The sequence below is a fragment of the Prunus persica genome, chromosome G1, assembly GCF_000346465.2.
Source record: "Prunus persica cultivar Lovell chromosome G1, Prunus_persica_NCBIv2, whole genome shotgun sequence".
In the NCBI taxonomy this organism is placed as follows: Eukaryota; Viridiplantae; Streptophyta; class Magnoliopsida; order Rosales; family Rosaceae; genus Prunus; species Prunus persica.
Window position 1 is genome coordinate 35,872,564 of NC_034009.1, and position 21,961 is coordinate 35,894,524.

Genomic DNA, 21,961 nt, shown 5'->3' on the forward strand with positions numbered 1-21,961 from the left:
TTCTATAAACAAACCCAAAAATTGATAGCTGACCCTATTGAATTTAATTTTGAATATAAAATTACTTTGATGCCCTATTGAGTGTCTTGGGTTTTTTTATGAGGTTTTGGGGTTGAGTTTGTTTCAATAAATCAATGGCAGTTTTGTAATTTAAAAGAAATTTAAAAAAAAATTTGTTATGTTGTAAATGAGTTTTTAGTGTGTTTTTAAAGTCCATTTCATTTAGGATTCTTTTATAATTTGAACTCCTATATTTAATATAATAGTGAATCTCTCAAAAAAATAAAAAAATTGCAATACATGAGAGGAGACGTCTTTTGTTCTCCTAAATGGAACAAACCAGAAAGTTGGTTTTGGATATTGGAATATGCTTAGTTTACTATTATTGATTCCAATAAATACATGAAAAACAAAATGGAAAAAAGGAAACCACAACGGAACAAAGTTTCGTTCCGTCACCCAAAACTATTATGTGTTATGCGGGCCCACCATTTTGTCTATTTAAATTAATGGGCTGCCATATTGGGCTCATCACTGATAACATCAATTTTTAAGCGTTTTGAGAATTGGGCTTTCCTAAGGACAAAAGGTTTGGGCTCAGGGTGTGCTCTACAATAATTTTGACTCGACTCAATCCTATTTTAATTGGTTTCGATGATGATGGTGTTGTCTGACAAAAAAATTGATGATTTTGTGTGGAGTATTGAGTTGGATCCCTAAATTCCGAAACTGATATAATGTCGCGTATTAAATTATTCTTTGTTTTTTTAACATTAACAAAATTAAGCGGATGGAATTGGATTGAAAAATTCACAATTCAATCTTGAAGTAGATTGACTAAATATTAACGGTTTTGAATTCATCCGTACTGAATTCTATTAATAATAATAATAATATTACAAATAGTTTATTACATGAGAATAAGGTGATGAGCAGTGAAAATGAAGGAATGACGACAGATGGTTGAAGACTTTAGACTTGTGTGAAGAAAAATCCGAAAGAGATAATATAAACAATGACCAAAAACAACACCGATCACGTGCACATAAGGACTAAGTTTAAGAAGGATGACGTATGAAACTTGCAGTTTTCCAAGTTCCGACCTTGGATTATTTATTTATTTACTTGCTCTATTAAATATAATTTTTATTTCTTTATTTCTTTATTTATTAATTGGATGAATTATATACCGCTGTCCGCTAATAGTGATTGTTAGCATCATCATTCACAACAATACGAAGCAAAACCAACCAAGCATTACGTATTTTATTGGTTAAGAAGACGAGCCCTCCCTTCCTCTTCTTGGCTTGGAGAGCCCCTACCACCAATAGTGTCAACTTGTCACACCCAAAACTGTTTTTTTTTTCTCTTTCTTTTTAAAATGTAAATGATAGTCTAATATAAAGGAAGGGAGTTTCTTATACACACTATTAAAATGTCATTTGGGTTCGAATTTGAGATCATCGATATATAGGTCAAGGTTCATTTTTATTAAGCTATAGACTCGTTGTCACCATCACCACTGTTAAATAATATATGTGAGAAAAAGAAGTGTCATGCGAGTTCGAATCTAAGATTACTAATATCTAAATCAAAGTCTGTTTTTATTGAACTATACCTCGTTGGCACTAACACTACGGTTAAATAATATATATGTGAGGGGAGGGTATAGAGATGGGTGTCGTCATGGCTTTTCTAATAACACACCAAGGCAGGCAAGATAGCGAAGAAGAGGGTGACCTCATTTTGTTGTCCACTGTTAGTAATAATCTACACGATTTCTGGGTCCCTCACTCCAACCATGTATGCTTGCTTTTCTTTACTTTTTATCTTTCCTCCAAATAAACAAACGCTTTTGGTTCATACTTAAATAAAGGGTCGGCAGCAAACCTATGTTTAAAAATATGTGTTCCTATCATCTTTTTGTATCAGATAGTAATTTGTTCCAAGCTTTTTTTTCTTTTGTTTTTTTTCTACAAGTATACAAAACGTCAAAGTTCTCAGTGGGTTGGGTTTAAAAATACCCGTCAAATCAGTCAGGATTAGGGTTATTTCTTGCCCTCCGTCCATGCTTCAATCTGGCACAAGTTTCTGTAATTTTTTTATTCACTTAATTATGATTCAATATGTATAATATTATTATAGTAGCTGTCAAATTAAATTAAAGCATGACAGGACAAGTATAGGATCTTCTTTTTTATGATTTGAAAGAAAAACCAGTGTGATTCAGTGGGCCGAAATTATCAGGTCCGTTTGGTTTAAGATTTAGAAGTTTATGAATAGATATGAAGTTGCATTTACATGTTTGAAAAGTTCATTCCACAAATCAAACAGATCCTTAATTAAACAATTTTCTGCATAAATGTTTATTTCTCATCTAGGGACGGCACTGAGGATGTACAAGTGGTGTCACTGTACAAGACTTTCAATTTTGAAGGGCCCCAACAAAAAGTTACTTGTATATTATGTTTATTAATATTATAGATATTATATATCTATATACTTGATCATGCAAGAAAGTAACACAAGTGTGTATTTTGTTGAGTTGAAATTCATCCCCTTGATTTTAGTAAGCAAGTTGAGTTTGATCGAGTCTATATTGTGTCATACAGTAGTTGTATTTAAAGAGGAAGCACGTCAAATAAGAGAAAAGCAATATATACAAGCTTTCTTCAATCAAATAAAAAATTTGGAGTGTATTATTTCATCCACTCAAAAGGAAACAAAAAAAGTTCATGTCTTCGTCCTCTTATATTTTCTCAAATTAAAATATTAAAAATTTTATAAATGTTATTTATAATTGTTGTTGCATGCTAACAGATGATGAATTTTAGTTATTAAAAAAATTGTTTTATATTATTAAGTCATGACAAATTTTTTTATAAATATTTTCATATTAAATAGAATGCTCCTTTTTAAGTTTCGCCCTCAAAATCTTAGGACCAGGCCGGTCTCATCACAAATACAGAATATTATGCGGGAAAAGCATGCATAGCTAGCTATTATTATGGATCCACATGTGAAAGACACAGGTCGATAATGTGGAAAATTGATGCCATTAGTCAGCATTTTGATAATCACAGTGTTTGTCTCTTTGAGCTGATGAACAAGTAGCCATGATGATGGGATCCAAGAAAACACCTCAAATAATATAAAGAATTTTTATTTTAAATTGCACCTCAAAAAAATAAATTCTGCATGTAATGAACGAATAAAAAGAGAGAAAATTGAAATGGAAGGAAGCTTTGCCAATTGAATTGCACCTTTGGCTGAGCTGAGCCCTCTGCCATCCATAGCAGTTTTTGCCGGCTCTGCAGCATCAACTTGTACTGAAAACTTTTATTTATTTTGAGACACATTGGAGGGAGACAATCGAAGTGTCTTTCTCCTCTCTCTGGGTCCTCCCTCTGGCAAATGGATTTAAGATTTGGTGCATTATTAATTCCACATTTAATTTTAAAGAGGTGGATGATCATTTCAGCTACCTCTCAAGTCTGAAATGCTGACGCTGAGCATGACGATTTGTTATATATGGGAGGATATGGCTTTTCAGATTTGACCTCCAGCATGGCGACCACGAGCGCCACACTCTTCCAATATCAAAAAGCAGCAATTCATCTTAATTTCTTTGGTCCACGACGCTTCATTTCATTTCCATTGCTTCGTTTTGATTTGTGATTTGTTCACAAGTTTCAAACAAGCAAGCGTGGATTTTTGATAAACAAGATAAGATGAAGTATGATTACTCTGTTTTATCTATATCTCTCGACACGACACGACGTCATTTATCAAAATATCTTGTCGCATCGTTTACCGTTTATCAAAAGAAGAAAAATAAAAAATAAAAAGTATTTAAATGAAATATAAAAGTAATTTGCTAAGGAGGACAACGAATGCATACGCATGCCCTATTTATTTCACACCAATATCTTTATAAATATTGCTTCATTTACATATTAAAGAAAAGTTAGGTTTAGGCCCTTTTCTACTCACCATTAGAAAATATTTAAATCATAAGAGATCTTCTCTGTCACGATCAGAAAAAATAAATTTTCGTGAGGGATAATTTTAAATTTGACATATAGCCATTTTGTAAGATTAGGGTGTGTTGACTTTGAAAAAGGCAAACTGAATACTTGGGGAAGATATGTGGAATGGAGTAAATAGCTGGACAAGTTTCAAAATCTTATTGCCATTTAATGCGTGCTAGTCGCATCACGAAAATTACCCTTGTATCTTCAAATAGAAGTTATGTTTTTCACTTTTTGCGGCCAAAAAAGTTGGATTTGGACCACCCCATCAACTCATTCTAGTTCCCAAATTAAGACATGTTCCTTCGTAATTAGGTTTCAAATGGAATATATATTAACTAACAAAAATAAGTTTACTAATGTGATAATGATTGTATCAAAGAAAGGAAGTTTAAGCCAATGAGGTTTAGGCTCTGTTTGGGATTGCTTTTTTTGGCCAAAATCTCCTTCACTTTAAAGTTAAGCAGTTTAAGGTGTTGGGTAAAAATAAAATATATCTCGATTATTTTAAAAATAATGACCTTTTGACAGCAGCTTTAAAAAGCATGTCCTGGGTTGTTTTTCAAAGTTACTTTTAAAAGAAGCATATATGAGCATTTAATGAATTTTTTTAATTCTCAAGATATCATCATTAATTTTTAAAAATAACACCACATCCACCTCCACATCCAACTTCACCACCTCCACCACCACCACCACCACATCCTCCTCCTCCTCCTCCTCCTCCTCCTCCGCCACCACAACCTCCTCCTTCTCCGCCACCACCACCTTCACCTCTATCTCATTCACCACCTCCTCCACCACCATTACCACTGTATGCGTATAACGCTTTCAACATCATGTCTATTTTAGTCATTATTCACAATTACAACAGTTTTATATTAAAATTTACCAAACAGTTTTGAAACTGCTTTTTGTATTAATAGCACTTTAAAAAATATTGTTTATCAAACATGGAGCTTCTTTATTTTACAACTAATTATTTTTAAAGCACATCAGAAGTAACTTTTTTTAAAAGTGACAGCAATCCCAAACTGGCCCTTAATCCATTAGAAAAGACCTTGACTTGTAAATTAGTGGTCTCATATTCGAATATTAATGACACCTTGGTAGTGCGTGTGTGAGAAAACATCATCCTCTTTGTAGTTAGACTATTACTTATGTTTAAAAATAAAAAATAAAAAACTTAAGAGTTCGAAACATAAATATATCAAATAAAAAATTGTACATAGCTCTAATTCTAGAGTACACACCTACACTCACCCTCCTTCATCTTGATTAGAACCCCTTGTTCAACCTTTACCCAACGTATGGAGAGAAAATACTCTCTACTACTCAAACAATACAATACAATCAATATATTATCTAATACTGATTAATCACCTAATATAGTCGATTAGCTAACAGACAAATTAACCAACATGCTGATCTCTTAGCATAACTACTCATATGATGACAGCTGACCATATTGTAATGACTAAAGAGACCACAGGATCCTATCATTATCAAATAAGCCAAGTTTATGACTAAGGTCAAAGGGTGGAAGCACAAAATGCCCCCTCACAACCCCAATTTTTGGCTTCGCCTATGTATACAGTTGACAAAAAAAAAACATTTTAAAATCAATCTAATTCGTTTAAGAATCACACACAATATATATATAAGTCCCGATCTTTTAGATCATAGGAGTTCAAGAGATTGTGGTCACGTACCGTTGGATATTAATCCAATGGTTCAAAAAAGTTTCTTAAAAAGAGTAAGAATAAGTGAATCGTTGAATTTATATCAAATGATGAATGACCACAAATATCTTAAACTCCTATAATCCAAGAAATCAAATATGACTATTATATACGTCTCTTAATCACATGCTTTAAATTTAGTATCATTAAATTCATAGGCAAACCCACCCTATTAGGAGATGGTCAATCGTGGGTTTGCATCCTTTGTTAGATGCTGATGTGGGCCATTATTTATAAGCTTACATGGAGCCCCTTGTTTTAATTTTAAAGAAATAAAAAACAAGAAGGGGGTGAAAAGAGAAGAGAAGCTCTCTCTCTCTCTCTCTCTCTCTCTAAGTATGAGCATGTAAAGGCCAAAAGAGTGGGCCATTCCAACGTGTGATGCAATCCCCTTCAACTCATATCTTAAACAACCACACGATATATGGCAGACACCATATTTACCACCATCAACGGTGCACCTTTCACAAAATTCCCAAGACTCAATTTCATCAATCATGGTGGGTCCCGCAACCCCACATCCATCCACACACACAACAAAGGTCACCTCCGCATTAGCATATCGACAACCCACGTGGTGCTCTGCCATTGGTTGTGCCCATACAGACCCAAAAGTAGCCTGGGCCATGCCGTCTAATCTCCCCCAAGCCCACAGCCTCCTCCTCCGTGCCTGGGGGAAAGTAAAAGACAACGCCACGTGTCGGCAGGGGAACGTCACGATGACGAGGAAAGTGTGATTTAGCTCCGATGATTATGTCATGGGGAGTGGGACCCGGCACCACCCAAGCACACATATTTGTCCACGTCAGCTGACCCTGCTTTTTACCACACTGGGGCTCTGGGGTGGAGAGAGAGAGGGCTTCTTTAGCTTTTTGTTACGTCAAGGTTCAATCTTACCGTTCCACGTCGAAGTCAATCTGACGTCATCCTCATTTACTACGATGACAATCTCTTCTCTCTCTCTCTCTCTCACCCCCCCATGTGACTGCTCCCAAGATAATCCACCGGCAAATATCCAGTATTTCCGAGCTACCGTATTATTTTCTTAATGCATCCCCACCACCCACGCGCTCGCTTAGCGCGTGTACCTCCATCTTCTAATCATTCATTCATCTACCTCTATTTTGTTTATTTCTTTTGGTTTTGAAGTATTTTCCTTCTTCATTAACGAAATGAGGAGGCAAACAAATGAAACAATGCTAGGACCTTCCTAGATGTCAAATATTAACTAGAGAGGTAGACTATATATTGAGAAGCGTAAATTCATGAACTTAGACGGGAGCAACAAAAGTTTATGTACTTGCACACAAAATTTCAAAGGTTATATAAAACTTCAAAATAGTTACAACAACTTGGGGAGGTCACATCCATTTCAGGATTATATGTGTCTCCACCCCTTAATTAGAGCACTTGGTTAAATTTCTTGAAATTATGTCTAAATTCGACAATAGTTTGGTTAACTAAAACATTTTGTTTTATAATTTGTTATTATAGTAAATGGCGAGCTCAAATGATTAAGAGCAATTAGCATTACATCCAAGATTTTTTTAATTACTAAAATAATCAAATAAATGAAGTTGACAATAACTTGAATAAAAGAATTGAAAGATTATGAGTATTCTTCTCAATATATCAAAGGAAGATTGAAAAAAAATCTCAAAGAAAATTCACATTTCTATTTCTCATAAACTGATGTCTTATACAATTATTGGAGCCAACTCCCTTTTTTTGAAAAAAAAATTTATTTATATCAAGCAAACTAATTAACTTAACTAGTTGATAGTTAAACTAAATAAATGACATAATCATTATTTTGTTATGCTGACGTGGCATACGTATATCACCTAATACCAAAATAATAGAAGTATTAAATACATGTATAGAAAACATAGGTGAAGAGATTCGATATGTGAGTACCAAAACCCTACGGCCCTTTGGTTTATGGGAAAGGAGGCTTGGGAATGGGAATTCAATTACTTTCCCATGTTTGGTAAGTCCAGGCATGGGAAATGATTGCCTGGCATATGGGAAAGTAGGGGGGAAAGTGAAACATTCCTCTTAACTTGGGTTTTGTTTTCCCTCCTCAAGGGAAAGTTTGGGAAAATGAAACAACATTCAATGCACAATTTTCATGACTATTTTGTCCCTATGAACAATTTATAATTACAACGTATCATTAAATGCATTCTTTTTTTATTTGATTTAATATGGGTATAATTGGAAAATTATACAAACTTTGTTTTCCATTCATACTCAAAACAAACATGGGAAATGAAACAAAGTGAAATCTCCCGGTTACTTTCCCGATATTATCAAACGTGGGAATGAAATTTTTCATTCCTATTCCTTAGGAAATAACATGAGAAATTATTTCCCCTCAAATTCATTCCGTGAACCAAACGGGACCTACAAGTAGCTTTAATCGTTTTCTCATGTGAGATTATATCAGCTCTAAAAATCGATCATTTTAAAATTATAATTAATTTATTATCATAAATATTCACTTGTAGTATACCACATCTCAATAAATTGGTGTAATTTTTCGACCGCCATACCACATTAGGACATTAGATTTAACTTTTAAAAAACAAAAGCAATTATTAAGTTGAAAAACTTAATAGAAAAACTTGGCGCGTGGGTATAGAAATGTTCACAACCTTCGATCCAAAAGAACCTATGTTTACACACAGTACATAGTGATGTAAGCAAAACGCACCCCGTCCTCTCGCCCTTCTCCTTTATATTTATAAAAACCCCCCCTCTCTCAAACCCACCACTTACCTTCCACCTTAATTCTTTCCCCTTTGTCTTTGCCTTTGCTCTTGCCCTCCGTTGACATCATTTCACCACACCTCTCTCTCTCTCTCTTTCTCTCTCTCTCTTTCTCTCTCTTAACACTCTTCTTCACCACTTTTAGTCTTTCCTCTGGCTCTTCCGGCAGCGATGCAAGGCCTACGGCGTTGCACAAACGACGTCGTCCACCTGGGCCTCTCCCCCTCCCCGACCCCGCCCTCCCCTCCCGGCCCTCCCTCCAACAACCCCTCCTCCCTCTCCATCGACGTGGCTGAGTCCGCCGAGACCCGCATCCGCCGCCTCATCTCCGAGCACCCTGTCATCATCTTCAGCCGCACCTCCTGCTGCATGTGCCACGTCATGAAGAAGCTCCTCGCCACGATTGGGGTCCACCCCACCGTCATCGAATTGGACGATCACGAGATCGCCGCCCTCCCCTCCTCCTCCTCGGACGACAACAACAACGAAGAACAGCAACATCAGCAACAACCTTGTAATACTCCGCCCGCCGTTTTCATTGGTGGCACGTGCGTCGGTGGCCTCGAATCTCTCGTGGCCCTCCACCTCAGCGGCCACCTCGTCCCCAAACTGGTCCAAGTCGGTGTCCTCTGGGTATGATTTGAGAGTACATACAAAATCAAAATCTCTATCTCCATCAATATATATTTATAATTATATATTAATTGTAATTTTTGGTTTCATCAATATTATGGGTTGCTTATTATTATTATAATTAGTATTAATTAGTATTGTTCTGAAATTAAATTAGGGAAAAAAATAGTGAGTTTGTTTGGGTGGAGATGTATTGTACTGAAATACTCGCGCTTTCAGTGTCGTATACGGGACATGTTTGCTGAATTACGTACATCGATCGCTTCTGATCCACGTCCAACGACTTCGATCTAGATTCTAAACAGTCTTGCTCAGTCTGAAGTAAATTGGGCCCCACACTCCCTGATGATGATACTATTATAGCAATTATTGGACCATCAGGAGCTTCAGGACCGTCCGATGTGTGGACTTCCTGGTAGGTAGACCGTAGGTAGTTCTAGCTCTAGCTCTCTCTCTCTCTCTCTCAAAGTCCTGGGTTCTGGGTAGCGGCAATGGAATGTGATGTATATTTTGTCCTACTTTAATATATAGATTGTAAATTTACCCCTTTTTTAATTTGAGGGAAACAAAATGTTATTTGTAGTCAGTTTGATATAAATGGCTAGGACGGACGATGAGATGAGTACCGGTGTGGGTCCCTCTTGCAATTATTGATCAATCAGGGCCGTTTAAATTGTAGTGTATTCTTTGATTCCCAAGTAAACAACAGTGACTGGTCGTCGTAGTATTAGTACTTGTTAAATATCTTTTGATTCTTCCTTTTGCCCATCAATATCAAAATCTTGGCTAAAGCATAGCCTTAGGGTTCTTGGTGAAAATGACAAAGCTTTCAATATTGCTTGCTCTACTGTTAAATATTCCTAAATCAGGAAAATACTATCACATTTATATACCACACTGTGCGTCATCTTTCACCTCTTTAATAGCGGTTGATCTCATTACCCCATAAATTAAGGTTCCACTCATTTATTGTAAACTAAAAATTCCCTTTTTTTGAAAAGAATATTGAAAAATAATAGCTTGACCATTATGGACTTAGGTGATCCAGATTTATAAGTGTGACAGGTAAATTCACCTGAAAATAGAAGGTAAAGACAAATGCAGAATTGTCACCATGCATGAGACAGTTTTCAATTTGATGTGTCCTAGTGTGAGATGCCTCTTCAACACCCCAGACAACACATACTGCCACGTTCATGAGTTTATCTAATTACTTTTATCTATATAAAATGTGACTGACCGTAACACAGTTCAGATGCACTTACGAGTGGGAATCTCCACTCGTAAATACAATAATGAGAGATAAATAAAAGATTAACACACAAAAGTCAGGGTAATTAACATAAGCAACAAAGTTGATTCTAATTTGATGAGGAATTTGTGGTACAAAGAGGTGCCTCTCCATAAATCATTTCCCAATTAAGGAAAGAATGATGGGATGTGAAGGGTGATAATTAAGGGTTAGAACCCAACAACACATCACCATCAAAAGCATGGGGCCCCATCTTTTCCTTTGTCTTTGGAAAAGACAGCTTAATTAGTGAGGGGGGTGACGAGAGCAAAACCATCAACCATCAACCACCACCGCCACAAACCACACAATGCCACACCCACAGTCCAAGAGTGCGTGTCCACCTTTAATTATTATTTTTGTTGCTTTTAATCAGTTGATGATACGTGGCAGACATGCAGTGGGTCTGATTGACTCCGTGGTGGGCCCTCCATGTAGAATCTTTACAGCCTCGCGTCAGAAGAATCTCCTTGTGATTCCTCTTGTAAAAAATTAATAAATAAAAAACAATTTGGAGTTCATATTTTATTATTAAAATAATGGAGTATTGGGCAGCCCATATAGTTCCCTTTAATGGTAGGGTTTTAAGTTACGCTTTGCACTAGTTTAAAGTGGAAAAAGGTCCCTTTAGGCAGGCACTTTAGTTTTATAATTTTTTTATTTTATTTGTCATGTTTGCTTCTGCTTATTTTAATTCTCACTTTTATTTTACAAAAATATAAGAAAACAGTTAATTAATTTGTAATATAAAACTCACAACATTATAAGTCAAATAATATGAAAATTAAAGAGAAAATTTGTGTGTTAGGCGAGGCGGCCTTGTTAAAGTCTCCACCAGATAGAATAGTGAGTAAGTGAGTGGTGACGCCAACACCAGATGGACTGCAAAGCCGGAAAGGAATATCCTTCTCTCAATCAATTATCATATATGATGATATAAATTTCAGTGTTGTTCCACTTTCTGGTTTTTTTTTTGTTTTTTTAGTACAAGCGAACTACAAAGGAGGATAATTTTTCGCGCACACAAAACTATGATACCGTGGGAATTTCAATGCACTTTCTCCTTTCTTTGAACTATCAGAAAATTCACTTGAAAAAGAAGCAAAGGAATTTTCCAAGGCATCACAAGAAAATGATGCAAGCGAAGCAAAGGTCTGAATATATAAATCAATTGCTTCTGAATGCTCTTCAATTTTATGACATCACGACAAGGAAAACTTAAAGAAGCCAACAGAAAGAAAAGTTGATCATGACAGCATATATATATATATATATATATATGTTTGCCAACAATAGCCACTTTCCTTTTTTCAACCGAAAGAAAATCAGTGAGTAAATTGCCAGAGCCTCAAAAAGTATGGTGGCAAAAATGAATGTCAGCATCACTCCATGCTACAAAATTACAATATCAAACTCATCTGCGCTTTACAAAATATTCATGTTGTAATTGAATTCCCATTTTCTGCGTCATTCTAGTCCTACTACTCTAAATCCCTTTTTTTTTTTTTTTTTGGGTTAAAGATCAAGCGACTGGGAAAAGTGATTTCCTGCTATAATCCACCCCAATTCATGAACTTCTTGACCTCGTCGTACAAAACCAAGATGGCAGCAGCACCCGTACTCCGAAACATGTTTGAAACTGCCCCGCGGTAAAATGAAGTCACCCCTTCTGTTCTATATATCTTCCTCCAGCAGTCCAATGTGTTATGGTACATCCTCTGTTCCAAGCCAGACTGCATCATCATCCGCCTCCGAACTGTATCCAGTGGATATGACAACAACCCAGCAGATGTTGTGACTGCCTGAGCCACCGCCCAACGCTTCCACAATGGCAACTCAAGTTCAGACTTTTCTGACAAAATCTCTTTTATTGTATCAAAGCCTCCAAAGTAAAGACCACGGTGGATGACCATCCCCTGTAAAGAGGCTGGAAGCCCTCTGTATACCCCCCGAATCCCATCCTTTTGGCGAATGGTAGACAAGAAATGGTAGATGCCTCGAAATTGTCGGACTTCAGTTCTTCCAATGTCAGCAGCCAGGCGGGTATGTGAAATATCAAGTGGGTATATTATAATCAATGTTGTACAGCCAGCAGCAGCTCCAGCAATGAAGTTAGCAGATGGACCGGACAAAAAATGACCATCGTGAGAGTGTCCACTTCTTAACACATTTCTATAAAGATCCTGTAAACGAAATTAATTTGTAAGGATCCTGCACTACATGATATTATGATTACTATGAAATCTTCATCTGCAATTTAGAACTATTCCATCAACCACCATAGTAAGTAAGAACTAGAACAGAAGACTTCAACATTAATACACTAAAGTCAAAATGGTATTAGGAACTTTATCTACTGACTTAGATTAATGACTACAAGTATCGTTAAATCATGTAAAATAACATTTGAATAAATATAAGTTCTAACAAGTAGGTACTGACTGACTAATCCAAACATCATCTTCCATATCTATTTTGAATAAATATAAGTTCTAACAAGTAGGTACTGACTGACTAATCCAAACATCATCTTCCATATCTATTTATGCTACTTAGATACCATCTGATCAGGGTCTAATGCTTATCTATGTTACTCTCCTAATCAGTTCTTCTGCCCTCCTATCTTTACATATGACAAAAACATCACCAACGAGAGATAATATACATTTGGGGACACATGTCATGAGAAATCAAGATGGACGGGTTTGGTGTGGTTGATCTTCTAAAAGTCTCTATCTCCAGGAGTTGCATTTCAGTTACTACTTTTTCTTTTCAAACTTAGCTAAACAAGTGAAGGGCACCCTCCCACCCAAGATCACAGCACTTGCAGTGACAGAATTTGAGAGTTCCCCCTTGAGGGGAAAATTTTCCTCCCTTTCTTCTTTACTGCATGTAAGAGAATCACACATTTTCAGTCTTTCTACCTCAGAGCACTCTGTACATTTTAAGGAACTCATTCAATTAGTTGTTTTCAGTGGTTCTTCAAATGAACGCCCACCATAATAATTTCATTCTCAACATTGACATGCCAATGCTGTTCCCAGACCTAATTAAACCATCCAACGGTTGACCTAAAGACCACTCACAACCTTAGAGTAGGGGAGCCAGAATAGCATTGCAACCTTTCCCTCTTCCTTTAGAAAAAAGCCTATGAGCATCCGTGCTTAGTGACCAAACCCCTCATAAACACTCCGCTTACTCTCAACCAGATATTATCTCCTACAGCAATTATTCAAAATTATAGTGTAATCTCCAGACCAGACAAAAAGTCCCTCAGTAATGGTGGATTGGTTATTAGACACAAATTTGTTTGTAACGTCAATGAATGGATTTCTTCCCTTTCCTTCTCCATTGTAAAATTCTGCCTGATAGTTAGCAGGCAAGTATGGAGGGGAAGCACTCTGAGAACATGGATTCTTTTGAGGAAAAAACAGATATTTGAACTTCATGTATCGGAGTCGTTATCCTATCATTCTCCCAACGAACACCCTCAATAAAATCAAGCTTGCCACAAACTACATATAAGCAAGTACAAGTTCACATGGCATGAACAAGGCTGCATTACAGGCCATCACGAGATGTCAATAAAAAGTTTCTTACGCTCCTTTCTCTTAGTAAACGGGACCATGCCAAACTATAAATAAGCAAGCATATATATACATACACACATAGAAGATGCGAAAACAAGATTACATTTTTTTAAACCTGTACTTTTGTTTTCTTTCTTCATTCCTAATATGTAAGACAATCTCATCAATCCCAGCTATCACAAACCCATTTGAAACAAACAGTTCCCGAAATTAAACTTTTTGACCATTTTATCCATGTCCCCTACATAATGTGATAGCAAAAGAGGGCCTTGACGACAAATTAAGAACCAATGACACAAACACAATAAAATACAATCTTGGAAAACGAAGAAGGGGAAGAGAAGAAGAGTACCTTGAGGGAAAAATTGAGAGCGACGGAAGGGTAGTAGCGAAGAACACTGCTGCCATTGCCTCTCCAAAGAGAGAGAATGCCTTCTTCTCGAACCGTACGGACGATACAATCGACCATGCCCTTGAATCTCGTACGTCCACCCCCAAGAATGGCCAAGTTGCTCTCTTGGGTCTGCAACAAGAGCTTGGCTCTCTCGATTGGGGCCACGATCGTGTGCACAACCCCGCCCATCACCGCCCCGGCCATGAGATCGCGCTGGAAGTTGTTCAGCCAATCGTGCGGCCTTGATATCGACCCTCTGCTTTTTGGGTCGTCGTCATCCTTGCTCATTCTCTCTATCTCTGCGGAAAATGGAAGACGGAAATGGAAATGGTGGGAAATTGAGTGGGCCGATTTCTACCCATTAATACATAGTATTAATAATTTATTTAAACAAATTATAAAACCCAATTCCCAGTTCCCAAATCCCAAAATTCAAAAGCTTTGTTGATTAAATTCAACTTGTTTCTTCATAGTTTAGATGCCAAGAAAACGGAAGACGCGGTTCACCTCCCGCTATCTGACCTTTTGACGAGGAGGAGGGCTTGGATAAATCCCACCCCAGATTGATGGATAACTATCAATTTGATCCTGCCACGTTTGCTCTGTTCTGATGATCAACGTTTTTTTTTAATTATTAATTTTTATTTACTGCCATCTTCATGCTTTTAATTTTTATTTGTTGCCATCCTCATGCTTTTAATTTTTATTTGTTGCCATCTTCATGCTTTTAATTTTTAGGTCACCGCTGAGTCAGACAGGTAATCCTAATAAATTTTTGGCTTAGGAAATGCAAAATGTCATACGTAAACAATAACTAATCAAAAGTTTAGGCTAATTTTTGTGTGTATTTCAATCTTTCTCTTTTTTATGGAATGAAAATTGTTTAAGCGTATAAATGATTGTGTCCGTTGATAATGCGTAACAATGCATCACTGGCCGGCTATTAGTCTTTCACGCCTTCGTGCTAAACTATGGAAGGAGAGAGAGAACACAACTTATCAAATGTTTTTTTAGTTTAGTTTGTCACACTTCTTTCCTTGTTAGTAACAAAGCAGCTATGCAAGAAAATGTAAGGAGACCAATTCATATAGTGCATTTTGCTAGAGCGCTGACAGGAGCAGAGCAGGACACTTCTTTTACAAATTTGGGCTAGAGAAAGCTCAATTTAACCCATAGCTAAGCCCATTTGAATTTGTTGGGCTTTTTCACTTGTACTAGCTCGAAATGCCATCCTGGACCGACTTGATTCTAGACTGGGCTGAGATTCAGCCCAATCCAACCCAACCAACCCACATGATTTCAAGTTCAAATCCGAATGTTTCCTTTTGTCTTTCTGAAACAGTAAAACTCAAACAAACATGTTATATGTCTCAATTGAAACCAGCAGAACACAAGACATTATCCGGTGAATCTTGAACTAGGACGCTTTTATTGGGCTAACAAAAAGTGGACAGCGAAGTTGAAAATGACAAATGAAAGCAAACAAGAGCATTTGTTCTAGTTTAGTCTGTAAATCAAAACTGGTTAATTATACCAACCAAAATTGTCAAATGCTTGGATGTTAATTATGTCACCTCATGAAAATATAAGAAATTGTTCTTGCTCTTTTTACCAAACTATCTTCTCACTCTAGAGTTTTAACCGATGGTGGGGTGTGCTGGTGCAGCACTTGGGGTTGGGGACCGGCCTATAATTTTCTTGGCTGTCTATTGATTTCAAATGCCAAGAAAATGTCAGAAAGGCTACAACTATTTTAATGAATCTGATTACTAAAATAACAATAAGTTAGAGGATAATATAAGAATGAGGCCTGCTTTCCCATAAGCATGTCTGCCGGAATTCAATCACTCATCCAATCATGCTTGTATATATAAATGAGAGGATGCACAGAAGAAAAAGAGGTTTTGCATTTTTTTTTCTTTCTCTTTTTACCCATGATGTTAAAAGGCCATAATCAACTTCTTATCATCTCTCTCTCTCTCTCTCTCTCTCTCTCTTTTTCTGGTGTGCAGTGTGAAATCTTGCTCTCTTTTCACTTGGTTGCTTTATTTCTACTTTTTATGGGAAGGGAAAAAGTTGTGATTAAAAAATAGGAATTTTTTTAAAAAGGTGAAGAAAATTATTAAAGAAATAATAATTTCAGGGGGCTGGGAAGAGAACAAGGGAAAAGACAGAAAGTGCACGTCAGAACAAGCCTGTTGGTTGGGCTGTGGTGGTGGATGGGTGGAGAGCTCCAAGGGGAATCCTTCCTCATCCATATCTCTCTTTCTCTCTCTCTCATGCACACATACACATGTCTTAAAATTAGTCTCCCTTTTAACATACACAAAACTGAGTTTAATTGGTTTTCTAAGGGCTTTGTTGAATTTTCTTGCTGTTTGTTGACAACCCACTGACCACCAAGCAAAACCAAAGTGCCTCTTGAAACATAAAATTAAGAGACTGCTCTGGCTAAAAGGTTGGTGCTAGCTAGCTACTCTATCTATATATATATACATATATATTTAAAACTTCATGATTTGTTTATATTCTTCTGAATAATTTTATCTTCTTTATTCTTATTAGTTTTCTTTTTGTGTTTTCCTGCTTGATTATTCTTGAAGGGTTTGAAGGTAGAGAGAAGACAAATCATCAAGAGGAGAATTGGTTGAATTTGTGTGAAGCTGAAGAGAATATCTTTCTGAATTAGGGTTTGCACTCAGATCTAAACCCTGTCACAGATGTGAAAGCTGAGATCTGTATGTTGCTCAATCCACTTATGAAGAATCTCATATGTGTACATGCAATTGGTGTCAACAAATCCTAAACAAAGTCTTTGTAATTCAGTGTAAGTGGTGGAGGAGATGATGAAAGGTTTGATGGGGGATGAGAATATGTCCAATTTGACCTGTGCATCTGGTGATTTAAGTGCTTCCAATTCAAGTATCAGAAATGAGTCATCTTCAGCTGGCACACTGTACCCTCAGCAGCAATCCTCATCAGCAAATGATATTCAGCAGCCGCAGCAGCCACCACCGCCAAAGAAGAAGAGAAATCTTCCAGGCAACCCAGGTCTCTCATCAAATCAAAATTAATTAACCAGCATTAATTCACACATATCATGCATGATAATTAATATTAGTTTTGCTCCTTTTTTCTTTTCTTTTCTTTTTTATTGATTTTTGGTACAGACCCAGATGCTGAAGTGATAGCCTTGTCTCCCAAATCACTCATGGCAACAAATAGATTCCTATGTGAGATCTGCAACAAAGGGTTTCAGAGAGAACAGAACCTTCAGCTTCATAGAAGAGGGCACAATTTGCCATGGAAGCTAAAACAAAGGACAAACAAGGAGGTGAGGAAGAAGGTGTATCTGTGCCCAGAACCAACATGTGTCCACCATGACCCATCAAGGGCACTTGGGGACCTCACCGGGATCAAGAAGCACTTCTGTAGAAAGCATGGTGAGAAGAAGTGGAAGTGTGAGAAATGCTCAAAGCGCTATGCGGTTCAGTCAGATTGGAAAGCTCACTCCAAGATCTGTGGCACAAGGGAGTATAGATGTGACTGTGGAACCCTTTTCTCTAGGTAAGGTCATAGACAAAGATTATACAATAATGAGATTAGTTTGAAGAACCAAAACAACTTTGGAATAACTTTTTTTTTTATAGCAAATAATTGTTCGTAGGGGGAGAGATTAGCTGGTATTAGGTACCAATTATCGACGAAAACATTCATGGTCAGTCATACCATCCATGTACAGTAAATTGGTACCCGGAACTAAACAATCTTTTTCAACCCTTAATAATGCAATAACCTTTATGAGAGAATCGAGTTAACTTTTGATGAGTTGTAAGAACCTTTAATGGGTTACACATCTGCTAATGTCTTTTGTCCTCAAAAAACAAAAAGAACGAAAATACAAAAAGGGACATGAGAGAGAGAGGACAGTGTATATTACTGTTTATGTTACTTTTTGATGGGTTTGCTCTTTTTGTATTCTTGTGGTTGTTTTTGATAATCGTGGGTAACTCTGCGCACAGGAGGGACAGTTTCATCACCCACAGAGCCTTCTGTGATGCTTTAGCACAAGAGAACAGTACAAGCACTGCAGCTAGATCAGCAATGCCAGCTTCAATAAACCCTCTTCTCTCCTCTCTCCCCCAACTCCATACCCATGGCCTCCAAGGTCTCTCAGTGAAGAGAGAGCAAGACCAGCAGCAGCAGCTACTTCCGCCATGGCTCTCTTGCTTGCCCGAAGGGGAAGCCACCGCTCCATCCGGCCTTCCTTCCATGAACATGTCCTCACCATTATTCTCCACTTCCTCATTCCAGCAATATTATTCTTTTGATCATCAAAACCCTAACCCTAGCAGCAGCTCCACCACCACACTCCCTGATTTCCAGCAACCCCATACAGCTTCTCCTCACATGTCTGCAACTGCTTTGCTTCAAAAGGCTTCAGAGATGGGTGCCACAATCAGCAAGCCTTCCCATTCCCCAATGTTTCTCAAGCCACCCAGCCACCAAGCTCACGTGTCCAATGGAGCATTCGATGATGGGTTTGGGAACAATGATAATAAATCTTCTCTTTTGCATGATATGATGATGATGAGTAATAGCTTTGGAGATCAACAAGTTTCATCAGCGTTTGGAGATCATCGCCAGGCTTTCAATGGGATTATGGTGGGCGGTAATAATAACTTTGTTGAGGTTAACAATAATAATAATAATATTAATCCTCCGAAGAATTACAAAAGCATGGAATTAGAGCAACTTGGGAGGAGCGGTACTGATAACAACAATAACGATGAGGCCTTGACAAGAGATTTCTTGGGTCTTCGAGCACCATTTTCTTCATCGGCGGCGGCGGCGGCAGCAGCAGCATCCCATGGCCATGTGGATTTTTTCAATATTAATATGGCCGGGCTTGATCACCATGTCAATTCTTCTTCTTCTTCAGCTTACACTGGACAGCAGAGTGATCACCAGAACCAAACATCATGGCAAGGTTAGCTTATATATCTATGTATATTTGGATATCATGGGCTCCTTTGATCAGTTGATATTGATCATTTTTAGCATGTAGTCATTTTCCTTCCCTTGTAGAGAGCAATTACAACCTATCTGGTTAATAGGCTATTTTGAATGGTGTTCGAAAGCTTGCACCATTCACTTTTTTTTTTTTTTTTTTTTTGGTTTGCTTAATTATCTTTGAACCTTTGTTATTTTCATGAATAATTTCTGCTTTTGTAACTTAGTTATCCCATATTTTTCTATTCTCGGAAAAAAAAAAAACAAAACTAAAATTGAAAAGGAGGAGAAGCCAAACGGCTATTTGTATAATTTTTATTATGATGGGCAAGGTAAATTGCTATCTATTTATATAATATGCATGGTGAAATATAATTATATGGATGTTTGTGCAGCAAGAGAAGGTAAAACCAAATTTGTGAAGACCAGCTTGATCGTAATTAATTAACCCAAAAACAAGAAAACTCACTCAAACAGTGATAAAAAGCCACGTAAGGTTTTTACTTTGCAATCAGCATCAGCATGAGATATATTATTATTATTATATGGATTATTCAGCCACCGACAATGAACTTCCAGCTATTAATTACTTAATAAAATGAATTAATTGTTGTCTTATCAAGTGTGACTAACGTGGTGCTCTACAATTCATATTTTTAAAGTAGCTAGTTTCATTGTTGGAACCTAAATATTCTTAGCAGTAACTTTTTTTTTTTTTTTTTTTTTCAAAACTAATTACTTTCTAAACTCAGTAATAACAAAATATATATATGTATATATGTTTTTGAGCAGAATGTGATGATAAAGCCCATAAGGGCGCTGAGAAAAGATTCGAGAACAGTACTGCACTGCACTGATCAGTGATGTGTTCATATCATCATCATCATATATATATATGTATATATGTATATATCAATGCTTTTCTGGAATATACTATCAGCTATCTGATGAATTTTGTGTACACACACAAAAAGCTGGTAGAGCCATTTGAATTTCGATCCCCCTCTACTTTTTTCAGTGCAGCTTTCGTTTAATTTCAAATTTCAATCCCAAGGAGGATAATGAGATAAATATTAGGCTTTAATCCTGTTTCAAGACAGCTGTGAAAAGCCTTTTATTTTTTATTTTTTTTTATAAACATTGTTGTGAGTTTTGATATAATTAACCATGTCTTGGGACAACGGGAATAGCTCAATGAGAAACGGCATTGATTTGCATATTAGTAGTCTGAAGTTTGAAACCTTATGACACGTCTTGATAGTGTGTGTATGTGAGAGAAACCTCCTCCTTTTATAATTTAGACTCACTTGTATTTATAAATAAAAAAACCTAACCATGCCTTGGGCGCTAGTTATACGAATTTGGGATGTGCCAAGTTTCCATTTAAATTGGGTTGTTGGTTCTATGAGAGAATGGAGTGTGAATAACAATAATAACTTTATGAGGAGTTTCGACCCAAAAAAAAGAATAAAATAAAATAAACCTTCTGAAGATTGTAACCAATTCTAGACTTCTAGTTCTTATGCATCATACAATCAAATGACTAAAATTATAGTATTAGACTACATTACTCTGGAATCCACTAGAAAGAACGAGAGGGAACGTTTATTGATAATATAAAATAACATAACCATAACTATGGGTTTAAAGTTCATTTAAATACCCTAGAAATCCTAGAAATCCAAAAGGAATTAAAATAGGAAAATTAACAAAGTTTTCAAAAACTGTTAAAACATAAAAACTCAATTTTGGGCTGTTAAAAGACCTCAGATGCTCAAAAAAGCCCCTACATTATGACAAAGCGATGAATTTTACTTGTGATGTCATTCTCTTTGAAACGACAAATCATGGGCCTAAATTTGAGCTCGAGGCCCAAACTTGTAGTTTTCTGGTTTTGCCCTTGCGCACATCTCTCCAACTCCTCTTCAATTGCTCCTGCCATTTGTTATACATCAAGTTCCCAACTTGTTCCACAGGTTGTTTGTCTTTTTATTTTTTTTCCTTCTAAGAAATAAAATAAAATTAGAAAAAGGCGAAACTAGGAGAAGAGATTCAAACTTTAGTTTTAGACATAGAGGCGGATATCATTTGTTAAAGCTATAAGTCCCAACAACTAATTGTCTTTTTTGTTGGATTAATTTATAACACGAGTCTGATAAAAAAAATATTGTATAATACGAGAGGTAAAATTCAAACTCTTATCATGAGTGTGCAATTAAATGTTATTCCATTGAAATGGAAGGGTTATGAATGATTGAATGTTGGAATAAAATGTTGTGCGAAAAAGACATGTGAAGTTTATGAAAGTCATGCTTAAGTTTACAATGCTTTAGCACCAATAGTTTCCGTAGCTCCAAAATTGAGAAATATACCACAAAAAAGAAAAGAAAAGAAAAGAAATTACAAGCAGCTGTTGTGACTTGTGAGTAGCGGTCGATGAATTTCAGGCAAGAGGATCGGTGTCCATACAAGTCACAAAATATCCATCTCTCCAA

General features: G+C 36.6%; 3 protein-coding genes across 4 annotated transcripts; 2 read left to right on the plus strand and 1 right to left on the minus strand.

Annotated features, from left to right (window-relative positions):
• LOC109947728 (glutaredoxin-C6-like) lies at positions 8,370-9,908 on the plus strand. The gene is made up of 2 exons (XM_020558653.1): positions 8,370-9,178; positions 9,336-9,908. Exons 1-2 carry the CDS (start codon positions 8,717-8,719, stop codon positions 9,345-9,347), a joined length of 474 nt encoding a protein of 157 aa, XP_020414242.1. The 5' UTR covers positions 8,370-8,716; the 3' UTR covers positions 9,348-9,908.
• Positions 11,775-15,007, minus strand: LOC18789754 (probable ADP,ATP carrier protein At5g56450). The gene is made up of 2 exons (XM_007222699.2): positions 14,412-15,007; positions 11,775-12,652 (listed from the first exon to the last, which is right to left on the minus strand). The coding sequence occupies exons 1-2, from the start codon at positions 14,739-14,741 to the stop codon at positions 12,020-12,022; spliced, it is 963 nt and encodes a 320-aa protein (XP_007222761.1). The 5' UTR covers positions 14,742-15,007; the 3' UTR covers positions 11,775-12,019.
• Positions 16,598-19,817, plus strand: LOC18789240 (protein indeterminate-domain 2). 2 transcript variants are annotated; one of them, XM_007223089.2, is made up of 5 exons: positions 16,598-16,911; positions 17,057-17,191; positions 17,280-17,504; positions 17,624-18,020; positions 18,476-19,817. In XM_007223089.2, exons 3-5 carry the CDS (start codon positions 17,297-17,299, stop codon positions 19,446-19,448), a joined length of 1,578 nt encoding a protein of 525 aa, XP_007223151.2. In that variant the 5' UTR covers positions 16,598-16,911; positions 17,057-17,191; positions 17,280-17,296; the 3' UTR covers positions 19,449-19,817. The 2 variants fall into 2 exon arrangements, with proteins under 2 accessions (XP_007223151.2, XP_020410896.1); XM_020555307.1 differs by having other exon boundaries at positions 17,057-17,504.